The sequence below is a fragment of the Antedon mediterranea genome, chromosome 2, assembly GCF_964355755.1.
Source record: "Antedon mediterranea chromosome 2, ecAntMedi1.1, whole genome shotgun sequence".
Lineage (NCBI taxonomy): Eukaryota > Metazoa > Echinodermata > Crinoidea > Comatulida > Antedonidae > Antedon > Antedon mediterranea.
Genome location: NC_092671.1, coordinates 38,554,474 through 38,573,964, shown reverse-complemented (window position 1 = coordinate 38,573,964; position 19,491 = coordinate 38,554,474). Strand labels below are relative to the sequence as shown.

At 30.4% G+C, this 19,491-nt stretch overlaps 2 protein-coding genes across 2 annotated transcripts in view; one reads left to right on the top strand and one right to left on the bottom strand.

Annotated features, from left to right (window-relative positions):
- Positions 1 to 1,058: 1,058 nt before the first annotated feature.
- Positions 1,059 to 17,369, bottom strand: LOC140041016 (GDP-D-glycero-alpha-D-manno-heptose dehydrogenase-like). Its single transcript, XM_072087373.1, has 12 exons — positions 17,218 to 17,369; positions 16,131 to 16,189; positions 15,343 to 15,399; positions 12,853 to 12,901; positions 12,177 to 12,271; positions 11,062 to 11,175; positions 7,783 to 7,874; positions 6,313 to 6,554; positions 5,949 to 6,034; positions 5,558 to 5,671; positions 4,990 to 5,091; positions 1,059 to 3,122 (listed from the first exon to the last, which is right to left on the bottom strand). Exons 1-12 carry the CDS (start codon positions 17,237 to 17,239, stop codon positions 3,069 to 3,071), a joined length of 1,086 nt encoding a protein of 361 aa, XP_071943474.1. The 5' UTR covers positions 17,240 to 17,369; the 3' UTR covers positions 1,059 to 3,068.
- Positions 17,370 to 17,484: 115 nt separating this feature from the next.
- The window catches only part of LOC140041006 (zinc finger protein GLI3-like), a 38,160-nt gene continuing 36,153 nt past the window's right edge, over positions 17,485 to 19,491 (top strand). Inside the window, exon 1 of the mRNA XM_072087358.1 lies at positions 17,485 to 17,632. The gene's annotated coding sequence lies outside the window, so the exon portion shown is untranslated. The remainder of the gene's footprint in view (positions 17,633 to 19,491) is intronic.

Below are 19,491 nucleotides of genomic sequence, written 5' to 3'. Positions count from 1 at the left end.
TTTACAAAAACAACACATTATTATGGCTATACTGATACTAGTTAACACACGTAAAAGTATACATGAGATTAAATATACAAAAGTTCTGTCCATTTTCTATGCAACTTTGAATCTTTTAGAATACGAGAAAAAATACATGTAATTAAAGTATTACAGCTTTTTTCAATTTTTGTTTTGAAACAAAAAATTGATTTCCGAATGTACTCATAGAAGGAGGGAACATGGTTATCAACAAACATAGCACTAGCACTACAGCTCCTTGAGCGTCTTAAAATCTTTCTAAGTGCGTTATTATAACAGACCTGTAATGACTTTATAGTTTTTACATTAAAATCGCACCATAATGGATTATGCTGGTGATTATATATATTATTATTTCTTTCTTTGTCCAATTAACACAGCAAACATTGTTACATTCAATCAAATATCTATACTGACATGGGTAAAAAGGAACAAGATGTATTGTCCCCCAAAAACATGAAAAATAAAGATTAATAATCAGACTTTAAATAGGCCATTTTGCAGTTTTAATAAAGTTAGTCACTTCTGTAAAAAAAAAAAAAAAATTAGTTCACTTATAAAAAGACAAAAAGAAACTTTAATTTTAACCAAAAACCTTTGTCAGACAATTTAAATATTTTTTCAGGTAAATAATTTTTTTTTTCGATCCAGTTTTTGGTCAAAGTAAATTATTATTATTATTACTATTATGTGATATTAAAATGGTATATTAAAAAAAAATTGAAAAAAAAAATTGTTTAGGAAGACACAATGCCTTTAACCAATGATATGAATTACAGACAGCTTACTATATATAAGATTTAAGACGAATAGAATATTTATATGTTGTTGTTTGGTTACTTATGTTGAACACACTAAATCAAGCATTAGTATTTATATGCGTGTCATGTTTGGGGTAAAGGCCCAACTGAGACAAGTTTAATCCTAGGTTGGTCCTCATTTTATGCTCTGTATTGTTTGTATAGCATTTGATGAAATAAATATTTTTAAATTTGTTTAATTGTGTTACTAAATTAAAATAACTTACAAAACGTCACTGGATCGTATATCAGTACTTTATTTTCTTTGTCCGTCGTATTTGTATCATAACTTCTGTGTTTCTTAAACTTAGTCGCATTCATTTATAAAGCAGTAAAAATGAATATATATTTTTTGCATAAATAAACAGATTGAAATATATTCATAAGCAGTGCATAAATAGAAATTCATAATCCAAACATTTTATAAAAAAAATATTGGTCATTGTAATTACATGATTACATAACATCCAAAATAGTATTGGGCTTAAATTACCCATAAGCCAGAATAGCAAATCTAAAGCTCTGTCCACACTATCAAACTTTATGTGACAAAAAAAGTATGACGTGCCAGTATATGGACATGATGTCATAGCACTACCATATTTGTGCATATCACTTCCATATTTGGGCACATCACATTTATTTGTCACATAAAGTTTGATAGTGTAGACAGAGCTTTAATCCATTTATTTCATAAAAAAATATTGTTCATTGAAATTAAACTGACATCCAAAATAGTATTGGTCTTAAATTACCCATAAGCAGTGCATAAATAATCCATTCACTTCATAAAAAAATATTGGTCTTTGAAATTAGATTTGACATTGTCTCATAAATTGGCATTATATTCATCATTACATCATCATCATAAATAGTATTGGTCTTAAATTACCTTCAATTTCAAGGGCTAACAATTATTGTCGTAATAACCCGGGTCATAGAAAGAGTGTGTCTAAGTAAAAGCTTACATTTTATACTGAAATTCAGATACACTGTATCAGCAAAATTGAATGAGTAACTACAACAGAAGATTGCAAAACTTACAAAATAAGATACTTACAAGAATACAAGTTCAAAATTAAATTTCTGTATATGATATTGCACAGTGTACCACTATACTAATTCATTATTTCATTACTGATTATAATAATAGTTGTTATATTACAAATTTCACCAAGATGTATTACTTAAAAAAACAGATTTAATTAAACATTTGGAAGCATTCAGTTCATAATAAACAGAAATATTAAAAGATCATCAGAAAAAGTATACATATTTATATATAAATCAATCAAGATGCAATGTTAATAAATATAATAAATAGTATTCATACATTGTAATTACTAATATGGGCATAGAATTATTCCATACACGAAAATGGGTATACATTTTCAGAGAAGAAATAAAATTGGCTATTTAATTGATGTCCCATAGATTAATCTTTAAACATTATTAGTAATGTGAATTGTTTTTATACTTAACTCCACTCCAATATATATACCCTATTGAAGTAATATATAAAATAAAAATATAAAATATTTGAATGCTTATCACTAACTACTTGTTTTCAATTTGTTTTCTCAAAAAGAGCAAAAGCCTCAGTGTTGCTTATTCGATAGATAATGAGTAAAATCTGTGTCTACACTATCAAACTAATTTGACAAAAATAAAGTGTGACGTTCCAAATATGGTAGTGATATGGCCAAATATGGTAGTGATATACCCAAATATGGTAGAAATATGATTCATTGTGTCCATATTGTGGACACATCACTTTCACATTTCACATTTCTTTGTCACATTAACTTTGATAGTGTAGTGATAGGAAGTCATAGAAAAACATACATAATTTTAACTAAATTTAACAATTAACAAATATTTATTCTTTTCTTAATACTTATTAATAATTTAGTCTGTTTAACCAAATTCAGTGGTTTTCTATAATTTATTTAGATTATTGAATTGATAAAAATAGTAAATATTTTGTTGTAATAATCGTGTACAGTTTATAGGTCAGAGATTATGATGTATATTATGTTTAAAATCATTCATATTGGCAATATTAAGAATACCCTTATTTCCCTATTTCAAGTAAAACTTACAATATTAGTTGGTGCATATTAAAAAACCCTTAGTTTCTCAATATACCACAAATATTTATAGCTTGAAAAATTAATTTGTAAAGTTGTTTTTGTGTTATTTCAAAGCTCAGAATATGTAAATCGGTTGTACTCATCGTATACACTGCTATGGTACCAACGTTTTTGGAAATATTCCCATATCTACATAATCTTTCACAATCTGAAAACAAGAATCAAAATAGATATTTGATACACAACATAAATTAAAGCCTATTTGACAAATTCAGTTATATTCAGTGTTATTGCTTATAGTCACGCAGCATTACAATAGAGGGGTATAACAATATTTCCATTTGCTCAATGGCCCCCCCTGATTTCGTGTACGTCGGCACATCATCGCGTTCATCGGAAAATTAAGGTGCCGGGGAAAAAAATAAACTATTTTTCCGACAATAATTGAACTGTAAACATAATTCTTTTGAGTGTTTGTTTATTTACATATCATATCATTGATCCCTTCAGATCAACTATTTTTTATTTTCATTACATCTAACGAAACACGTAAAAAATGTGGTAAAAATATCGTACTACCTAGCACGTACGTACGGCCGTACGCGGTAGATTGTTTACTCAAAAGTCTTTGACCTTACCCTATTCAACCTTGTTTTTGCAGTTGAGCCTCTCATGACCTGGGATTTGTATGTCTTCCTACGCTAAGATTAAATAGTTCCACATGCCATGTGCTTTTTTGTCTAAGATATATTTATTATAAGTGCCAAAAACCCGTTTTTTTTTTCTCAATATGAGCCTTTATTATTCAAAATTTTTAAAGAAAAAGCACACATACCATAAAAAATATCCATGTATTTCATTTTTGGAACAGAATATTCCGTGAGGCTCAACCATTTTGTGATATAACGTCAATCAAAGCTGAGCTTTCTCGCGATTGGCATTGCTCACGGTTGAATGATTTTGGATTCTAGCTGATTTGATTGGTGGATGCGAATCACCCGCAGCGGAATGTTTTCTCTCGCGCGTGTACCATGATCGTTACTACACAAAGTTAGAGCAATGAATTTGCCCGAATTTCGTTAAGTAAACAACTTTATATATTTTATAAGCATTTAATAACATGTTTTATTGATATTTCCAATGGTGATATATAAAATAAATTACTAAAAAACGTAATTATATGTAATTATTTTAACCAAAAATGGCGTAGTTAATAGGATTGTCGACTAAGGCCGCAAATTGTTTTACTTCTTTCGTGGCTAAAAACGATCATTTTCGGCGATGTTTTAGACCCTATATTTCGAAAACTACAAGTCAGATTTTCCTAATTCTTTCTTTATTGTAATATGAATACAACATACTAACAGATAATGTTGGTTTGGTTTTTTTTTGCATCGTTATCCATATAAGACAATATGACTATGCAATCCTAGAACATATATTGATCAGGTGTATGTAGGCCTACAGATAATGACACCAATTTTGTCGGCAAATTGGCAATTCCCGGCCCCCCAACTTCAAAATCCTGGATACGCCACTGGCTGTGTCTACACTATCAAACTAGTTTGATAAAACAAGTGTAATGATCCCAAATATGGTAGTGATATGCCCAAATATGGTAGTGATATGACATCATCATGCCCATATATGGGCACATCACATTCACATTTTAGCTTATCAACCCAAAATCCTAGGTTACCCACAGCTAACTTAAGACTCATTAAGTTGCTTTATTCATGTCAATATTCACATCACCCAAATTCAACTCTTCACTCAAATCAATACATATGCCCCTATCAGTGGCATAATGCAGAGGCCCTAGGCCCCTTGTTTAGAGAGGGTAAGTGGCCCTCTGCTGGAGGCTTTTGGAGTTTTTAGCCTTTTTTTTTACATATTTTAATGCCTTTTTATTCCTCCAGACCCTGCTCAGGGGGCCCCTGGGTTAGCCAGTTATGCCACTGATCTCTATTTTCTTGCAAACTTAATATTCATATATTTATCATTATAAAGTATTATCATAAATAGCATTGTAAAATGTATATTAAAATTTGTGAATAAATATGTAATATTATTACCTCTCTTAATGTTTCAATTGTCAAGTTAGGGTGTTTATATTGAAATCCAAGTCCTTCTATTTTACTGCTATCCACATATAAATGTTTGTTGTAGAGCAATTCCTGCATTATAAAACATAATTTACTTTATCATACCACAACCACCATAATAAAGTCAAATAGCTGAGCGGTTAAGGCAGGGGCACCATTTACTGTACCTAAAAGCCAACAATATCGGCATGGCTTCAAGGCCGACTCGCTCCTACTTCTGGTGGTGGAACAAGTCTTCTCGGATAAGGACTATAAACCATAGGTCCAGTGTACACAGTCATAACCTGTGTTCACTTTAAAGAACCAAGGTTATCATTTGAAACGAGTAGGGGTTACCCCAGTGAACTGGTTCACAAAATAGACTCTGTATCAGGGTCTAATAGGACAGTGAGAAAATTTACTATTGGTAATCCTTGCCCATTTGTGCCTCAAGACATAAAATAAAATAAAAACAAATTCAATATGCTAGTAATAATAACATCTTTGTTCAATAGTATTATGAATATAAAATAAAAAAAAAAATTAAAACTAACTCTACCTGATCTAAGTACGGACTCAGTGGTGTGTTCTCAATTCCGTTTTCTTTACAAGCATCAGACCACGGTGCTAAATGTTTGTCATTAGAATCTTCAACAATGTCAGTCATATTCATCTGGCAAAAAAAACAAAATCTTTCAAACTCTTAAGCTCTGTTTACACCATCAAACTAATTTGACCAAAAAGTGTGATGTGCTCAAATGGTAGTGATATGCATCATCATGTTCATATATTAGCAATTTTTTTTATCACATAAAGTTTGATAGTATAGACATGGCTTTATATTTTGCTATTTAAATCATCATATGTATTTAACTTTTAAGCATTAAGCATGTAAATCTGACAGGAAATAAACTTTAAATCATGTACCTGTATGGTAAAAAAAAACTCACCCTTGCAAAATTTGACATTACGGTTCCAAAGTAGTCATGTTGAATTCCAAAAAGGCGACAGACCAAATCTGTAATCGTTCCCTGAGCTTTTTGATAAAAAAATAAAACATTTTAGTTAAAAACAAGCAAAGAATCATGGTTAGAAAATAATGAAACATTTTTAAATATCATTATCAAATAAGTTACAAAGCAAGCCTTTACAAACATGTATAAAGCTTTGTCTACATTAACAAACTAGTTTAACAAAAAAGTGTGATGACGTGCCCAAATATGATAGTGATATGACATCATCATGTCCATATATGGGCACATCACATTTTTTATCACATAAAGTTTGATAGTGTAGACAGAGCTTAAGACTCACTTGTGTCTGACTTATCCACCATGTTATACACTTGACCAATCTCTCCGTTCTCAACAAGATGCCAGAGACCACGGCAGACATCTTCAACATACACTGTGTTCATTTTTAAATCTTTGCTCCAGAGTAGCTTCATCTTTTCTTGCAGCTGTTTGTATACCGCACCGATTATCAATCTTGGAGTCAATCCTATCTTATCCGCAATCCCATACACAATAGCCGGTCTTACTATTATGCAGTTTAACCTAAACAATTAAAATCAGAATTATAATCCTGTTGGTGCATGCAGTACCGACTGCTTACTTGGGCTCAAATCTAACTCCTAGCCATCAGCGCTGGCTCGGACATCTAGAGGTATGAATGATAGGCCAGCAATCTGTAGGTCCTGGGTTCGAGCCCCACACAAGAGTTATTCTCAATGTACTTAGTATAAAGTACCAATTACGTCAGAAAAAATGCAAAACATCTGACCAATAATAATTACTGTAGGCCTATCATTAGAGGAAATGTTAGAAAATGAGATTTCAATACCGATAGTCTTGAAAAATTCTCCACGTTGAGTTAAGTATTGGCTGTAATTCTATTTATATGTATTTACATTTACTTGCTGACTGTTTTTATTAAGTTAAATTTTTTTTTTTTAGTTTTTATTAAATTTATTTTTGTAACTGTATTGTTTATGTTAGAACGCACCATTTTATAAACGTGTGCCGCTGATCCAACAGCGTTGTTTTATTAGTTTTGAGAGTGCAGGTACAGTACATCAAATTAATCTATGCTGCATGCGTTATCAATAACTAGGGCTACTCCAAATCCAACATGCCATGTTGAGGGTTAAAGATCACAATTACAATCCGAAACCATGCTTTTTAATAAATATAGGGTGTGTTGTCTTATTATGTATTGGCCATGGGATCAATTGAAACTTGGTAAACTACTTAAGTGCTACTACAATCACATTCCAATATTGAGCATGTATTAAACTAATCTATTTATATATTTTAAAAAACATTTACTATCACAATTCACAAATGAAATGTTGTAATACCGTGTTTGTGTTTCACATATATTGCCTATTGTCATAGACCATAACCTTCTTGAAGCTCTGTCCACACTATCAAACTAGTCAAAAAGTGTGATGTGCCCAAATATGGTAGTGATATGCCCAAATATAGTAGTGATATGACATCATTCATGTCCATATATGGGCACATCACATTTCGTTGTCACATAAAGTTTGATAGTGTAGACAGAGCATTACATGATACAGGAGCTGTGTTACCGAATATTTCTACTGTACTACTTAATTGGAGATACATACTCAGGTAAATTTAATCAATCTCCAATATTATCATTTTCATGTAGGATGCTTTACATAATTTTAACAATGGAAATTTGTATGTATTTTTATGATGGTTTTCCTAATAAATCCAAATCATATCATTATGTTCTTAAAATGTGAATGTACAGTACCCTTTTATTTTGCGTAGTTCCTCTTCCACCATCAGCTTGTACCTAGACACACCGGTCCAAGGTGCTGTCTTGGAATCCTCATTGCTGGCTTTCTATCAATAAAAATCAACAAAATAAATCGCTTTATTAAGGTCTATCTACACTATAAAACTAGTGTCCTAAATATGGTACTGATATGCCCAAATATGGTAGTGATGTGACATCATCATGTCCATATATGGGCACATCACATTTTTTTGTCACATAAAATTTGATAGTGTAGACATAGCTTTATAATAATAATAATAATCAAATCATACAGTTTTAATATAAATAGATTTATTTTTTTATTTGTAGCTTATTGCTTATTAAGGGCAAAATAGAAAGTACTAGCGTCAAGGCAATTTCCTCAATACTAGCAACTATTAGTTTCTAAATTCCTTTATGTCCAGAATTTTAACAATAAGAAGCTTTCGCTTTGCGACAACTAAAGGTCTGTCTACATTATCAAACTTTATGTAACAAGAAAATGTGTCCATATATAGACATGATGATGTCATAATACTACCATATTTAGGCAAATCACAACCATATTTGGGCACATCACACTTTTTTGTCAAACAATTTTGATAGTGTACACAGAGCTTTAGGAACTAGAAAAAAGTTACGTCATATGATAATTAATTGTGCACAGGGTTAAGAGGTAATTCCTTGAAACACTTTTGCCATATTTTAGGTCAGATATGCATACGTTCTTCACATCAAATTTCCCTAAACCGCTTTCCAATATTTTAAGACATTCCAAGCTTCCTTCAAAGTATTTTATTAATTTTTAATTAATAAGTCATAAGTTGTTACATACAGTCAACTCTCTCAATTTTGGTCTTTCTGAAAACCGGAAACTCTACCAATACCAGACTTTTCTTGAGGTCCAAAAGGTCCCCAATTCATTTTTACCATTAAAAACACATTTAGAGTATCAGACTTTACAGAAAAGCAGACATATTTGGCCAAAGCTGTCCGGTATTGGTAGAATTGACTGTACTGTAAAATCCATCACAATTGTTTCTCTACAATATTTCTGAAAACAGGTCTGACAAAAAAAGTTCAAATGCCATCATTAAAGAAAAGTGAAAAGAAGCTTATGTTAATTATTATGGTGAATAAAGCCTTTCAACATTTTGTATACTACATTTCGGAAACACACCGAACGTTCTACAAAGTAGCTTATATCAACTCTTGAAAAAATCTGTAAAAGCAGCAGCTGGTAACTTATAAAAATAGTAGTATTCTACTTTGTCTACATCAATTCAATTCAATTCAATAATACATTTATTTAAGATGGTCACAATATATAACAAACAATATTACAATAAACAATCATAAACAATTAATATAAGACCATCTTAGGGATCAAAATTAGAAGTAGAACTTGTCTCACATTGACCCCTAAAATAATAATAATAATTCAAACAAAAATAAGAACGGTACCGTATAAATATACAAATACAACGCATACAATTAAATAAATTATACAGTGCGCAACATATTTAGTAGGTTTGGTAACAAGATAAATAAAGGATTTTTATATGCTTTCTAAATGAATTTACAGTATATAAATGATTGATGGCAGTTGAATCTAGATTATTCCAATACGTTGGTCCTAAATAAATACATCCATAGCTTTATTTCTAATCTTAGCAATGTATTCCATGAACTCTGTAATTGTGAACCCATTCATTTGGGTTTGGTCTCCTTTACTCTACCAACTATAGACGAATTATATATACATTATTTCCTTATCTTTTCATCACACACACACCTTTAATAATTGAACAATGACTACTTGTAATTTCAACTTTGTATGCATGCATTTTAGTGTAATGATATCAGTCAATTTTGTTTTTAAGGCCTTCTACACAAGTTTCCTTTCATTAAACTTTAAAGCCTTATCTACACTATAGTATATCAAACTTTATGTGTCAAATAATGTGATGTGTCTATATATGGACATGATGATGTCATATCACTACCATATTTGGGCATATCACTACCATATTTGGGCACATCACACTTTTTTTGGTCAAACTAAAGTAGTTTGATAGTGTAGACAGAGCTTAATATATTGTTACCCAATTTGGTATCCACCCTAAGCTCTAACCATACACATTCATTTATGAATTTATTTACTAACTATTTACAGTATTTTTATTTATTAATATTTTATCTATAATAATATTATTTAACTTTACTGAAAATGATTAATTTGCACCGTAAATAGTTGACTATTATTAACATAACCTGGATTATAGAACAGTTAGAGCGTAATACCAACCAGCAGTTATATTAATTAATAAGCGAAGCCTTCTCATTGGTTAATTCTACAGGTAATATTCATAGAACTATATTTGATTCAATTATTCAATATGTCCTTGACCGTATTACTGTACATATAGAATTATGAAACCAGTGAAATATGATCCAGAACAGATATTATCACTTTGGTACTAGAAATTATCTTGTGAAATGCTCTTAATTTAGTATCATACATTGTAACGAATTCTTAAAGTACTAATATATTTTAAGCAGGAAGAGTGGAATTACACCTGATTTTTTCTACACTATCAAACTAGTTTGACAAAAAAAGTGTGATGTGCCCAAATATGGTAGTGATATGCCCACATATGGTAGTGATATGACATCTTTATGTCCATATATGGGCACATCACATTTTTTTGTCACATAAAGTTTGATAGTGTAGACATAGCTTTAGGTTTACTAACTCCACAGTATAAAAAAAGTTAAACATTAGTTATATATTTTTCTATTTTAATGTTTTAGATGATCTTTTTTTGTCACATAAAGTTTGATAGTGTAGACAGAGCGTAAGTTTAGTTTAGTATACTTACTTTTCATGGAACTAGAGGTCATGAATACAAGTTATATAAAAACAAGTTTAGGCTTAATTCCAGGAAGTTTTCCTTCAGTTGTAGAGTTGTGGACTCGTGGAATAGCTTACCATCTAATGTTGTAAAAGCTCCAAATTTAAATCTATTCAAGTCACTCCTCAATGATCATTGGAAGTCCCTTGACTGCAAGTTTACTTTTTCACATTTATAAACACTTTGGAAAATTATGTGTACACCCGGAGCCCTAAGCACCTATATTTTGGTCATAAGAAGACAGGAAGGGTCATATAAGCTATATTTAGCTTTCTAACCGACCCATACCATCAAGCAAGTATCAAGCAAGTAAGACTTGCTATAAAGAGTGATGCAATAAAACGTAAATCATAATCACCTTATCACTGTTGTACACCTGTGCTGTGGACACCTCTATGTACATTTTAATAGCTCTTTTTGCTGCTTCTTTGGCACAGTTCAAACTTAAATTCTTAATGCCTTCTTCATAAATCTATGATGAAGATAAGTTTCTTTTTAAACGTCTCTTATTTATATTTCAACAGTACTTTGTTATATAATTATTATATTTAAATTATTAAAGGTACTGTAAATCGATCAATCAATTATTATTATAGTTAAATTATTAAAACTAATGTAAATCGATCAATCAATTATTATAGTTAAATTATTAAAACTAATGTAAATCAATCAATCAATTATTATATTTAAATTATTAAAACTAATGTAAATCAATCAATCAATTATTATAGTTAAATTATTAAAACTAATGTAAATCGATCAATCAATTATTATATTTAAATTATTAAAACTAATTTAAATCAATCAATCAATTATTATAGTTAAATTATTAAAACTAATGTAAATCGATCAATCAATTATTATATTTAAATTATTAAAACTAATGTAAATCAATCAATCAATTATTATAGTTAAATTATTAAAACTAATGTAAATCAATCAATCAATTATTATATTTAAATTATTAAAACTAATGTAAATCAATCAATCAATTATTATAGTTAAATTATTAAAACTAATGTAAATCGATCAATCAATTATTATATTTAAATTATTAAAACTAATTTAAATCAATCAATCAATTATTATATTTAAATTATTAAAACTAATGTAAATCGATCAATCAATTATTATATTTAAATTATTAAAACTAATGTAAATCGATCAATCAATTATTATATTTAAATTATTAAAACTAATGTAAATCGATCAATCAATTATTATATTTAAATTATTAAAACTAATTTAAATCGATCAATCAATTATTATAGTTAAATTATTAAAACTAATGTAAATCGATCAATCAATTATTATAGTTAAATTATTAAAACTAATGTAAATCGATCAATCAATTATTATATTTAAATTATTAAAACTAATGTAAATCGATCAATCAATTATTATATTTAAATTATTAAAACTAATGTAAATCAATCAATCAAAACATTTATTGTATTTATAAATGTTATTTACCTCATCTGTCTGCCCATATTTGGTTTCAGCTGCTAAATTAATGACGACATCGAATTCAGTACCGTCACCTATTTCAAATGCTTTAGTTGTGGATGCTAAGTTTAAGAGAATTCATGAAGAAGAATTATCATTTTTATCCATATACCTATCATCAAATTTAGACAAACCCCATCTCCTCTCTCCAGAAGTATTTTAATCTCAATTCCCTACATTCAAATCACCCTAATTAAAAAATGCTGTGCCAATTAAGGGTATGTTCAGATCCATGAGTTATGCTTTTGTTTGGCAAGCAATGTCATATTAAAATTAGCATCGTAACAGCAAAGTGTTCAGATTTGCTTAACTGACGCTTTCGTTAGAAAGTGAAGTGTAACCGATTTGAGTGAACATCTGGTATGCAGGAGTAAATTTGGTTGGAGGTCAAAATCGTTGATGCATGACTTTCGTATCATAAGCGGCTTCACAAATTTTGTACCTTGAGCTGTCGTAACGAATGAAATATCAGTGTTGTACGAGGTGGCTTCCACTAATCTTTTCCTGGTTAAGACATGAAATAGTACGCCGCGTACGGTACAAAAGCATAACTCTGTAGGTCTGAATAAGCCCTAAGACAAATCAATTGTTACATTTCTGTTGTCATTGTAAAATATATACAGTAACACAATCAAATATTTACCTGTACTGATCAAGTTACAGGAAACAAACTCAACTTTGGCAAAAACTTCCTGGAAAAGAAACAAACAATAACAATGAAAAACAGAACTTTCTAAAAATATAATTGGGTTCATTTGTTTGATATTTTATGTTTAGAATTCAAGCAGGCAGTGGGCCAAACAAAATGACAATGTCTGACTTCTACAAACTAAAATGTGTTTTTTATATCATAAAAATAAGTGTACTTCCCTGTACGAGCTCCTTAATTAGATAAAACACTGATAAACACATCAATGTGAGCTAATTTCAAAGTACACTAATTTCTCGTAGTAATTATAAAATCATGTTACACATGAATAGACTAAAAATATTTTAAATCTGATTATGAATTGAAGCTAACATTATGTTGTCTATTAGGCATTAGCAAATTATGTTCCATATGTTGAACGTAATGCAAACAAAATACTTTTTACAATATGATGACAAAATGTACAATATGCATAGCTTATGCTCTGTCTACAAACTAATGTGTCAGAAAAATGTGATTTGCCAATATGTGGACATGATGATGTTAATAACAATATGTGGACACCCCATTACAATGTTTGGGAACATCACAGTTTTTTTTATCAAACTAGTTTGATAGTGTAAACAGAGCTTAAGTTAATTATAATGTGTATCCAAATAATAGATATACTCATCATAAATCCATTCAAAATAGTCTTATCTTAATTTATCAAATATTGTGAACATTAATTAAATGTACTTTTTTCACTCTCACCTTTAATGTTTTTGTTTTATTAGATTATCATTTATTTTAGATAGTAACGCCCGTATTCTTAAACCGGACTTTAGTCGTAGTTCGAAGTTCGACTTGGAAAAGTCGTAGTTCGAGCTATTACTTCAAATTCGATTCAAAAACGAAGTAGTCGAAGTTTGCAGTTCGACTTAATGAAGTCGAGCTTTTAGTCGAGTTGCACACGTCTGGGTAACAAAGGCTATACATTGGCCAATGACAAGAGAGTATTTGAGGAGCAGACGAAATTTTGCGCATTGATATCACTTTCCATTTCTTACAACACTTTTTACGCATCAGGACTATATACATGAAAAATAATTTTAATCGTTAATTATTAGAACAATATCAGTATTAATTTAACAGTGAAGTATATTTGATTAACAACAAATAAAATCTTAAAAATATATTTAGGAACCATGGCGGTACGGTAACTTTTATATTTTCTAGGACCCCAACAAAGTATGATCGCCACGAACCACGCACTTCATAGCGTGACAAGAAAGCGCTAGGCCCCCTAAATATTCCATCGCGTGGTGAATTGCCGCATCTCCCATTGTCGCTATGGCGTGACGTAGCTCAAGTCGGACTTGCGCGAAGAAAATAATGTAATTTGTATACAGTTGTAAATAAAGATGATTTTCATTATTATAATTTATACCAATGTATATTTAATTAAGCTAATATAAATATAGATATTTCATTCTTCAATATCTGGCCAATATAACAACTCAATGACTGTTACGTTTTTTATAAACATCGTTTAAAAACCATTTAGTCGACCATTTAGTCTGCCCCCTCCAGGACTAAAAAAATCGATCAAAATCCGTCTCGATTTAGTCGAGGTTGGCCTGATTTAGTCGGTGATTTAGTTGAAGTTCGGTTTATGAATTAAAATGACGTCATTTTTTTAGTTTTAGCTCGAACTACGACTAAAGTCCGGTTTAAGAATACGGGCGTTAGTATCAGTGTAGATAAAAATCTCTCATTGGAAACTATTTATAGCTAATAACTATTATACAAATAGTTATGTGGTTTTATACACAAATAGTTGAAAACGATAAAAATGAATTCAAGCATTTAAGTGTCAACTTATTAATAAACAAGAAATATTTCTTACAAAAAACGCCTCTCAACTTTTTGACGGAACAGTTTCAATTATTGTTCTTTCTTCAGAAATAATGATTTATAATCATTTTTTTTTGTTTAACAATCAGTAGTAAACATTTTGTGTAACGTAAATATAATCTTAATCTGACTGTACAGAAAAAAAAAATATAATCATAAACTAAATTATTAGTACTTTTACATATTCCAGGTTAGCTCCATAAAAGGTAAAAAAATAAACAGGCTTGGTCATCTTGGTTTATTACTTTAGTAATACAAATCTATATTTTATTTCTGTACAAATAAGATTGATTAATGATTTAAATGAGGTAAACACATTTTAATAACGTGACACATAAGATGGTAAGAAATGTCAATTCTAATATTAACAAATGATTTATTAAATCAACATAGGGAACATTACCAAGAATTTTGCATATTATGAGCTTACCTCGGCAAAACAATTCAACCATGAAATCAACAATACCAATACAGTACTGTATATTATGATTTCTGCAAATTTACTCATAATGGAAATCAGTCAACCATGCATATTAACAATACATATTGGCAGTAGGATTTTAATACAATTTTGGCTGATTTAATTACCTTATGGAAATCGTTCAACCATGCAATCTGCGGCGGCACCTTATCAGCAACACGCACCTAAAGTATAACAACAACAAAATTAAATCAACTAGATTTGATTAAATTGAATGAAACTATATTTATTGTCTTCTAAATATAATTATAAGACATTTTCTGAGAAACAAAATTCCATCAATTCTGCTGGTTGTTTTGTCTCCAGCATTAAAACCTAATATTTCAAAACATAATAAAGTTTGCATTATGTAGTAAATATGACAATTATATCTTTAACAAGTTCTCATATATCTTATTTAAGTATCGTTTTTTTTAGATTTTCATTTTCACTTTCTATAGGATATTAATATCTTATCTCCGCTGGGCGGTTTAGTGTTCTGCCCTTTCCTTTAAATTACTTTTGTATCATTAGGTATAAAAGTGCAGTGTTAACAACATTTTTTAAACAACTTAATTCAAATTTGACTTCATAAAATAAATAAAAATGTTAAACAACCAGTCGGCCCAGGCCCCCTCTAAATTTCACAAATTGTAATGCAAAAGAAAAGACATCGAATTAAGTTCAGCACTTCATTTCACTCTTTAGGTCCTGGGGCCCCCCCCCCCCCCCCTATTTCAAAATCCTGGATCCGTCACTGACAACTGAAGAGTAATTATTATAATAATTTAAAAAAAAATTAGTTATACTGGTATTTGTCACTGGACACCGATTAGATACAGAACATGAAATATTTTGCATTTCTTTTTAAAATCAAAATAGAGAGTTCTCAATTCTTTTGATTTCACCGACTTACCTCAGCAAGATCATTTGATGTAAGATAATGAACCAAATGTCTGCCAATGAACCCGCAACCTGGATGGACGAAGAAAAAGAAACATGATTGAATGTGAAGCTTGAATATGATTGGTCTTTTGGGAAAGATAAGTATTTAGAATCTTACTTAAAGTCTAAAGGTTAGAAAGTGTAAACTTGAAATTCAAAAGCTCAGGGGATAGGAAATAGTTGAACAAAGACTTAATAAAAGCTTTAAAGGAAATGATATGAAGAAAAGAAAGTTTTGATGTCGTCAGAATAAGCATCGAAAATTGGATAATAACTGATCTGAGATGCAAAAAAAGTGCAATTATAATTATTATAAACCGGGAAAATTATAACAAAGGTCACTATTATAGTAGGCATACCTGGAATAAATGAGAAAGAATATATTTAGTTTCGAATCAAAGTCAGGAGAGTTTGACTGCAACACAGTTCAAAATTCATATTCCATTTAATTTAAGTAAAATAAAAACATTGTTTTGAATATTTTAATAAATAATTAACAATAACACAGACAGCACTGAACACTGCGAGCCATCTGTCTTGAAAAGCACGTACAGTTAACGACATAGCACTTGGTTTACTGTGTATGCGTACAGTGTAACGACAACTTATGTTTTTATACAGTGATTATACTTACAATACAATTTAAATACAGAGAGTTTTTTAATGTATTATCGCTCAAACTAAAGTATACTACATACTTTCAGTATCAATCATTTTATCAACCTGTAAACGTTTAATTTATTGGTTAATCATAGTTAATTCATAAACAAAATAGATAGTTAACACATAATAATACAATAAATAAATAATGAGGTATAAAATAAAAATTAATTGAGACAAAGATATTTTAGCTCTATCTATTTTATGGTGAATACTGGTAACTCAAGCCTTTTGTTCCCATCATCAGCAAGTTAGTTGATCATCACACACACAGGTCCCGAGTCAGTGACAGTGTCACTGATAACTCAGGAATGTACAAGAATCGGTGCATGGGCCTACATTCTCTTTGATTTGAAAAGAAAATACACTAACTATGAAAATAAAGTTCACTTCTTTACCTCCAAGTATTAAAACTTTCATGGTACCACAACTGCTTATTGACAATGCCTAACAAGTTCTTCTACACACACACTGCTGCAGTTTATTCGGCTACTCGGCTTGCCTCCTTTTTTTCAATGTTTTGAAATACTGCCCTCAATACACGGAGGTATAATTATGGGTCCAGAAATGGCCCTAGAACATGTTCTACTAAAGTAGCAGTTTGGATATGTTTGGCGCCCCCAGTTAGTCAACCTAGTAGAAACTCTCTCATGCGTGGAGAAAGTTTTATTTCATCAACAAACCGTGTTTGCACGTCTAAAAAGTCTTGGCCTAGCGCAATATTTGAGTAATTATCGATGAATTAACTTTGTTTTCTTGTAAAGGAAAGTTGCAGGATGATATAATAGCTGTATTTGATATTAAAACTATATGGTAAGCACATTTTAATCAATTATTTAACGTGAGTGTAGTGAGAGATAGTGTACCATGCACCATCCGTGCACACCACCACTGGCACTATCCATCCATCATCATCATGTGCACACCATTCTTTCCACTCTTCTAGGCTAAACTACTACTTACCTAATCTATTATTACTCTAGTTTAGCCTCTGTTGGCCCCATAGGTATTTCTGGTAGTAGGGTGTATGGTGTGAGTTTTATGGGTTTTATTTATATTATTTTATTGCTTTTACTAAATCTAATGACGTCATTTGATTGGACGTGTGAAAATATCTTATATAGTTTAGGAAATTATAGTTTATAATTTTTTTTTTCTAATTTATGTAAGAAAAATATATTTTAATTATCTATTTAATATCATCAATCATTATCGTCCTATTGTAATATTATGGGCCTTTATTACAAGTATACTAGCTACTAGCTAGATGTAAATGTGACATAAAATAAATAAAACATTTGAATAACAGACATATTATAACTAGAAGGGCACTGAGAGAGTGCAAACCTTAATTTAATGACAGATGTGTTACCATATAATACAGCTTTAAAACAATCCTTTAAAATATTACGAAAATCGAGCAATAATTTTGAGTAGAAAGCAAACAACACAGGCAATTGGTCACATAACCTTTCGTCATCCTGGCGGAGGTAACCATGTTATGGTAACACCGTTTAGTTTACTTACTGAGTACTGCTACTTAAGCATAGTTTATGTCTTTATTTCTATTGTGAATCTAGATTAAATAATTCTATCCCTCTTCATGTTCAAAGGATTTCGATCCAAGTCGGCCCTAAACCGTCTGGGCCAAAGTCAAGTCGGCCCCAAGTCAACTCGGCCTCAAGTCAACTCGGCCTCAAGTCAACTCGGCCTCACGTCAACTCGGCCAAAAAATAATCGGTCAACTCGGCCCCTTTAAAGTATGGAACGCAAAAAGTGCAAATGAAGGGGATTGATAGAATAATATTTCTTCACCATTTTTTAACTATGAATAATTCTGACTTTTAATGAATATTAATATTTAGACAATAATATATAGCAAAAAACATATGAATGATTTCACCAACTTTCCTTTATTTACGTTTAATAAAATTTCAAATTGCACAATTGAAAACAATTCGTAGCTGCGCCTCCCCCTGCGCGTTTGGCAGCTTTTTCGATATCTACATACAACTGCTGTGTTTTCGCTGACCAGGGGATTCCCCTTTTTTAAAAACGCAAATCAAGGACAAAAACGTTGTACAATCATTTTTTCTATGGCCAAATGGTGGAACGTAGGTCTCCGTCTTCGATTTACTAAAATGCAGTACCTGCACGTGTTTTTGTAACACGCGGGTACATTTTTTTATATGATATTATTTAATTATATTATATTTTTTATTTCTTCATTTTTTTTTAAAGAGTGGATAGTAATTAAATCATAATAATATTAAGTACTTTTTGCGTTCCATACTTTATTGTGGCCGAGTTGACTTGAGGCCGAGTTGACTTGGGGCCGACTTGACGTGGGGCCGACTTGACTTTGGCCGAGACGGTTTGGGGCCGACTTGACCTAGTCTAGACATTTATGTCCTGTCAAGATCCTAAACATTGCTATTAAATCCTCTTTATTTAAGCAGCTTCAATGATATGATTATTCTCAATTGGTGATAAGTATGAACCTCATTACACTAATGAGCCCTAATTCTTTGTGCAATTAAGGCTTTAAATTGATAATGGTTTTGTATAGTATTTGATCTGATTTGCTAAGCTCTTAATTTGAAGTTACTTAAAATGTGTAAGTAACTGCTAACTGAATAAGAATTGAAAGATGTATAGTCCCCCAAAAACAT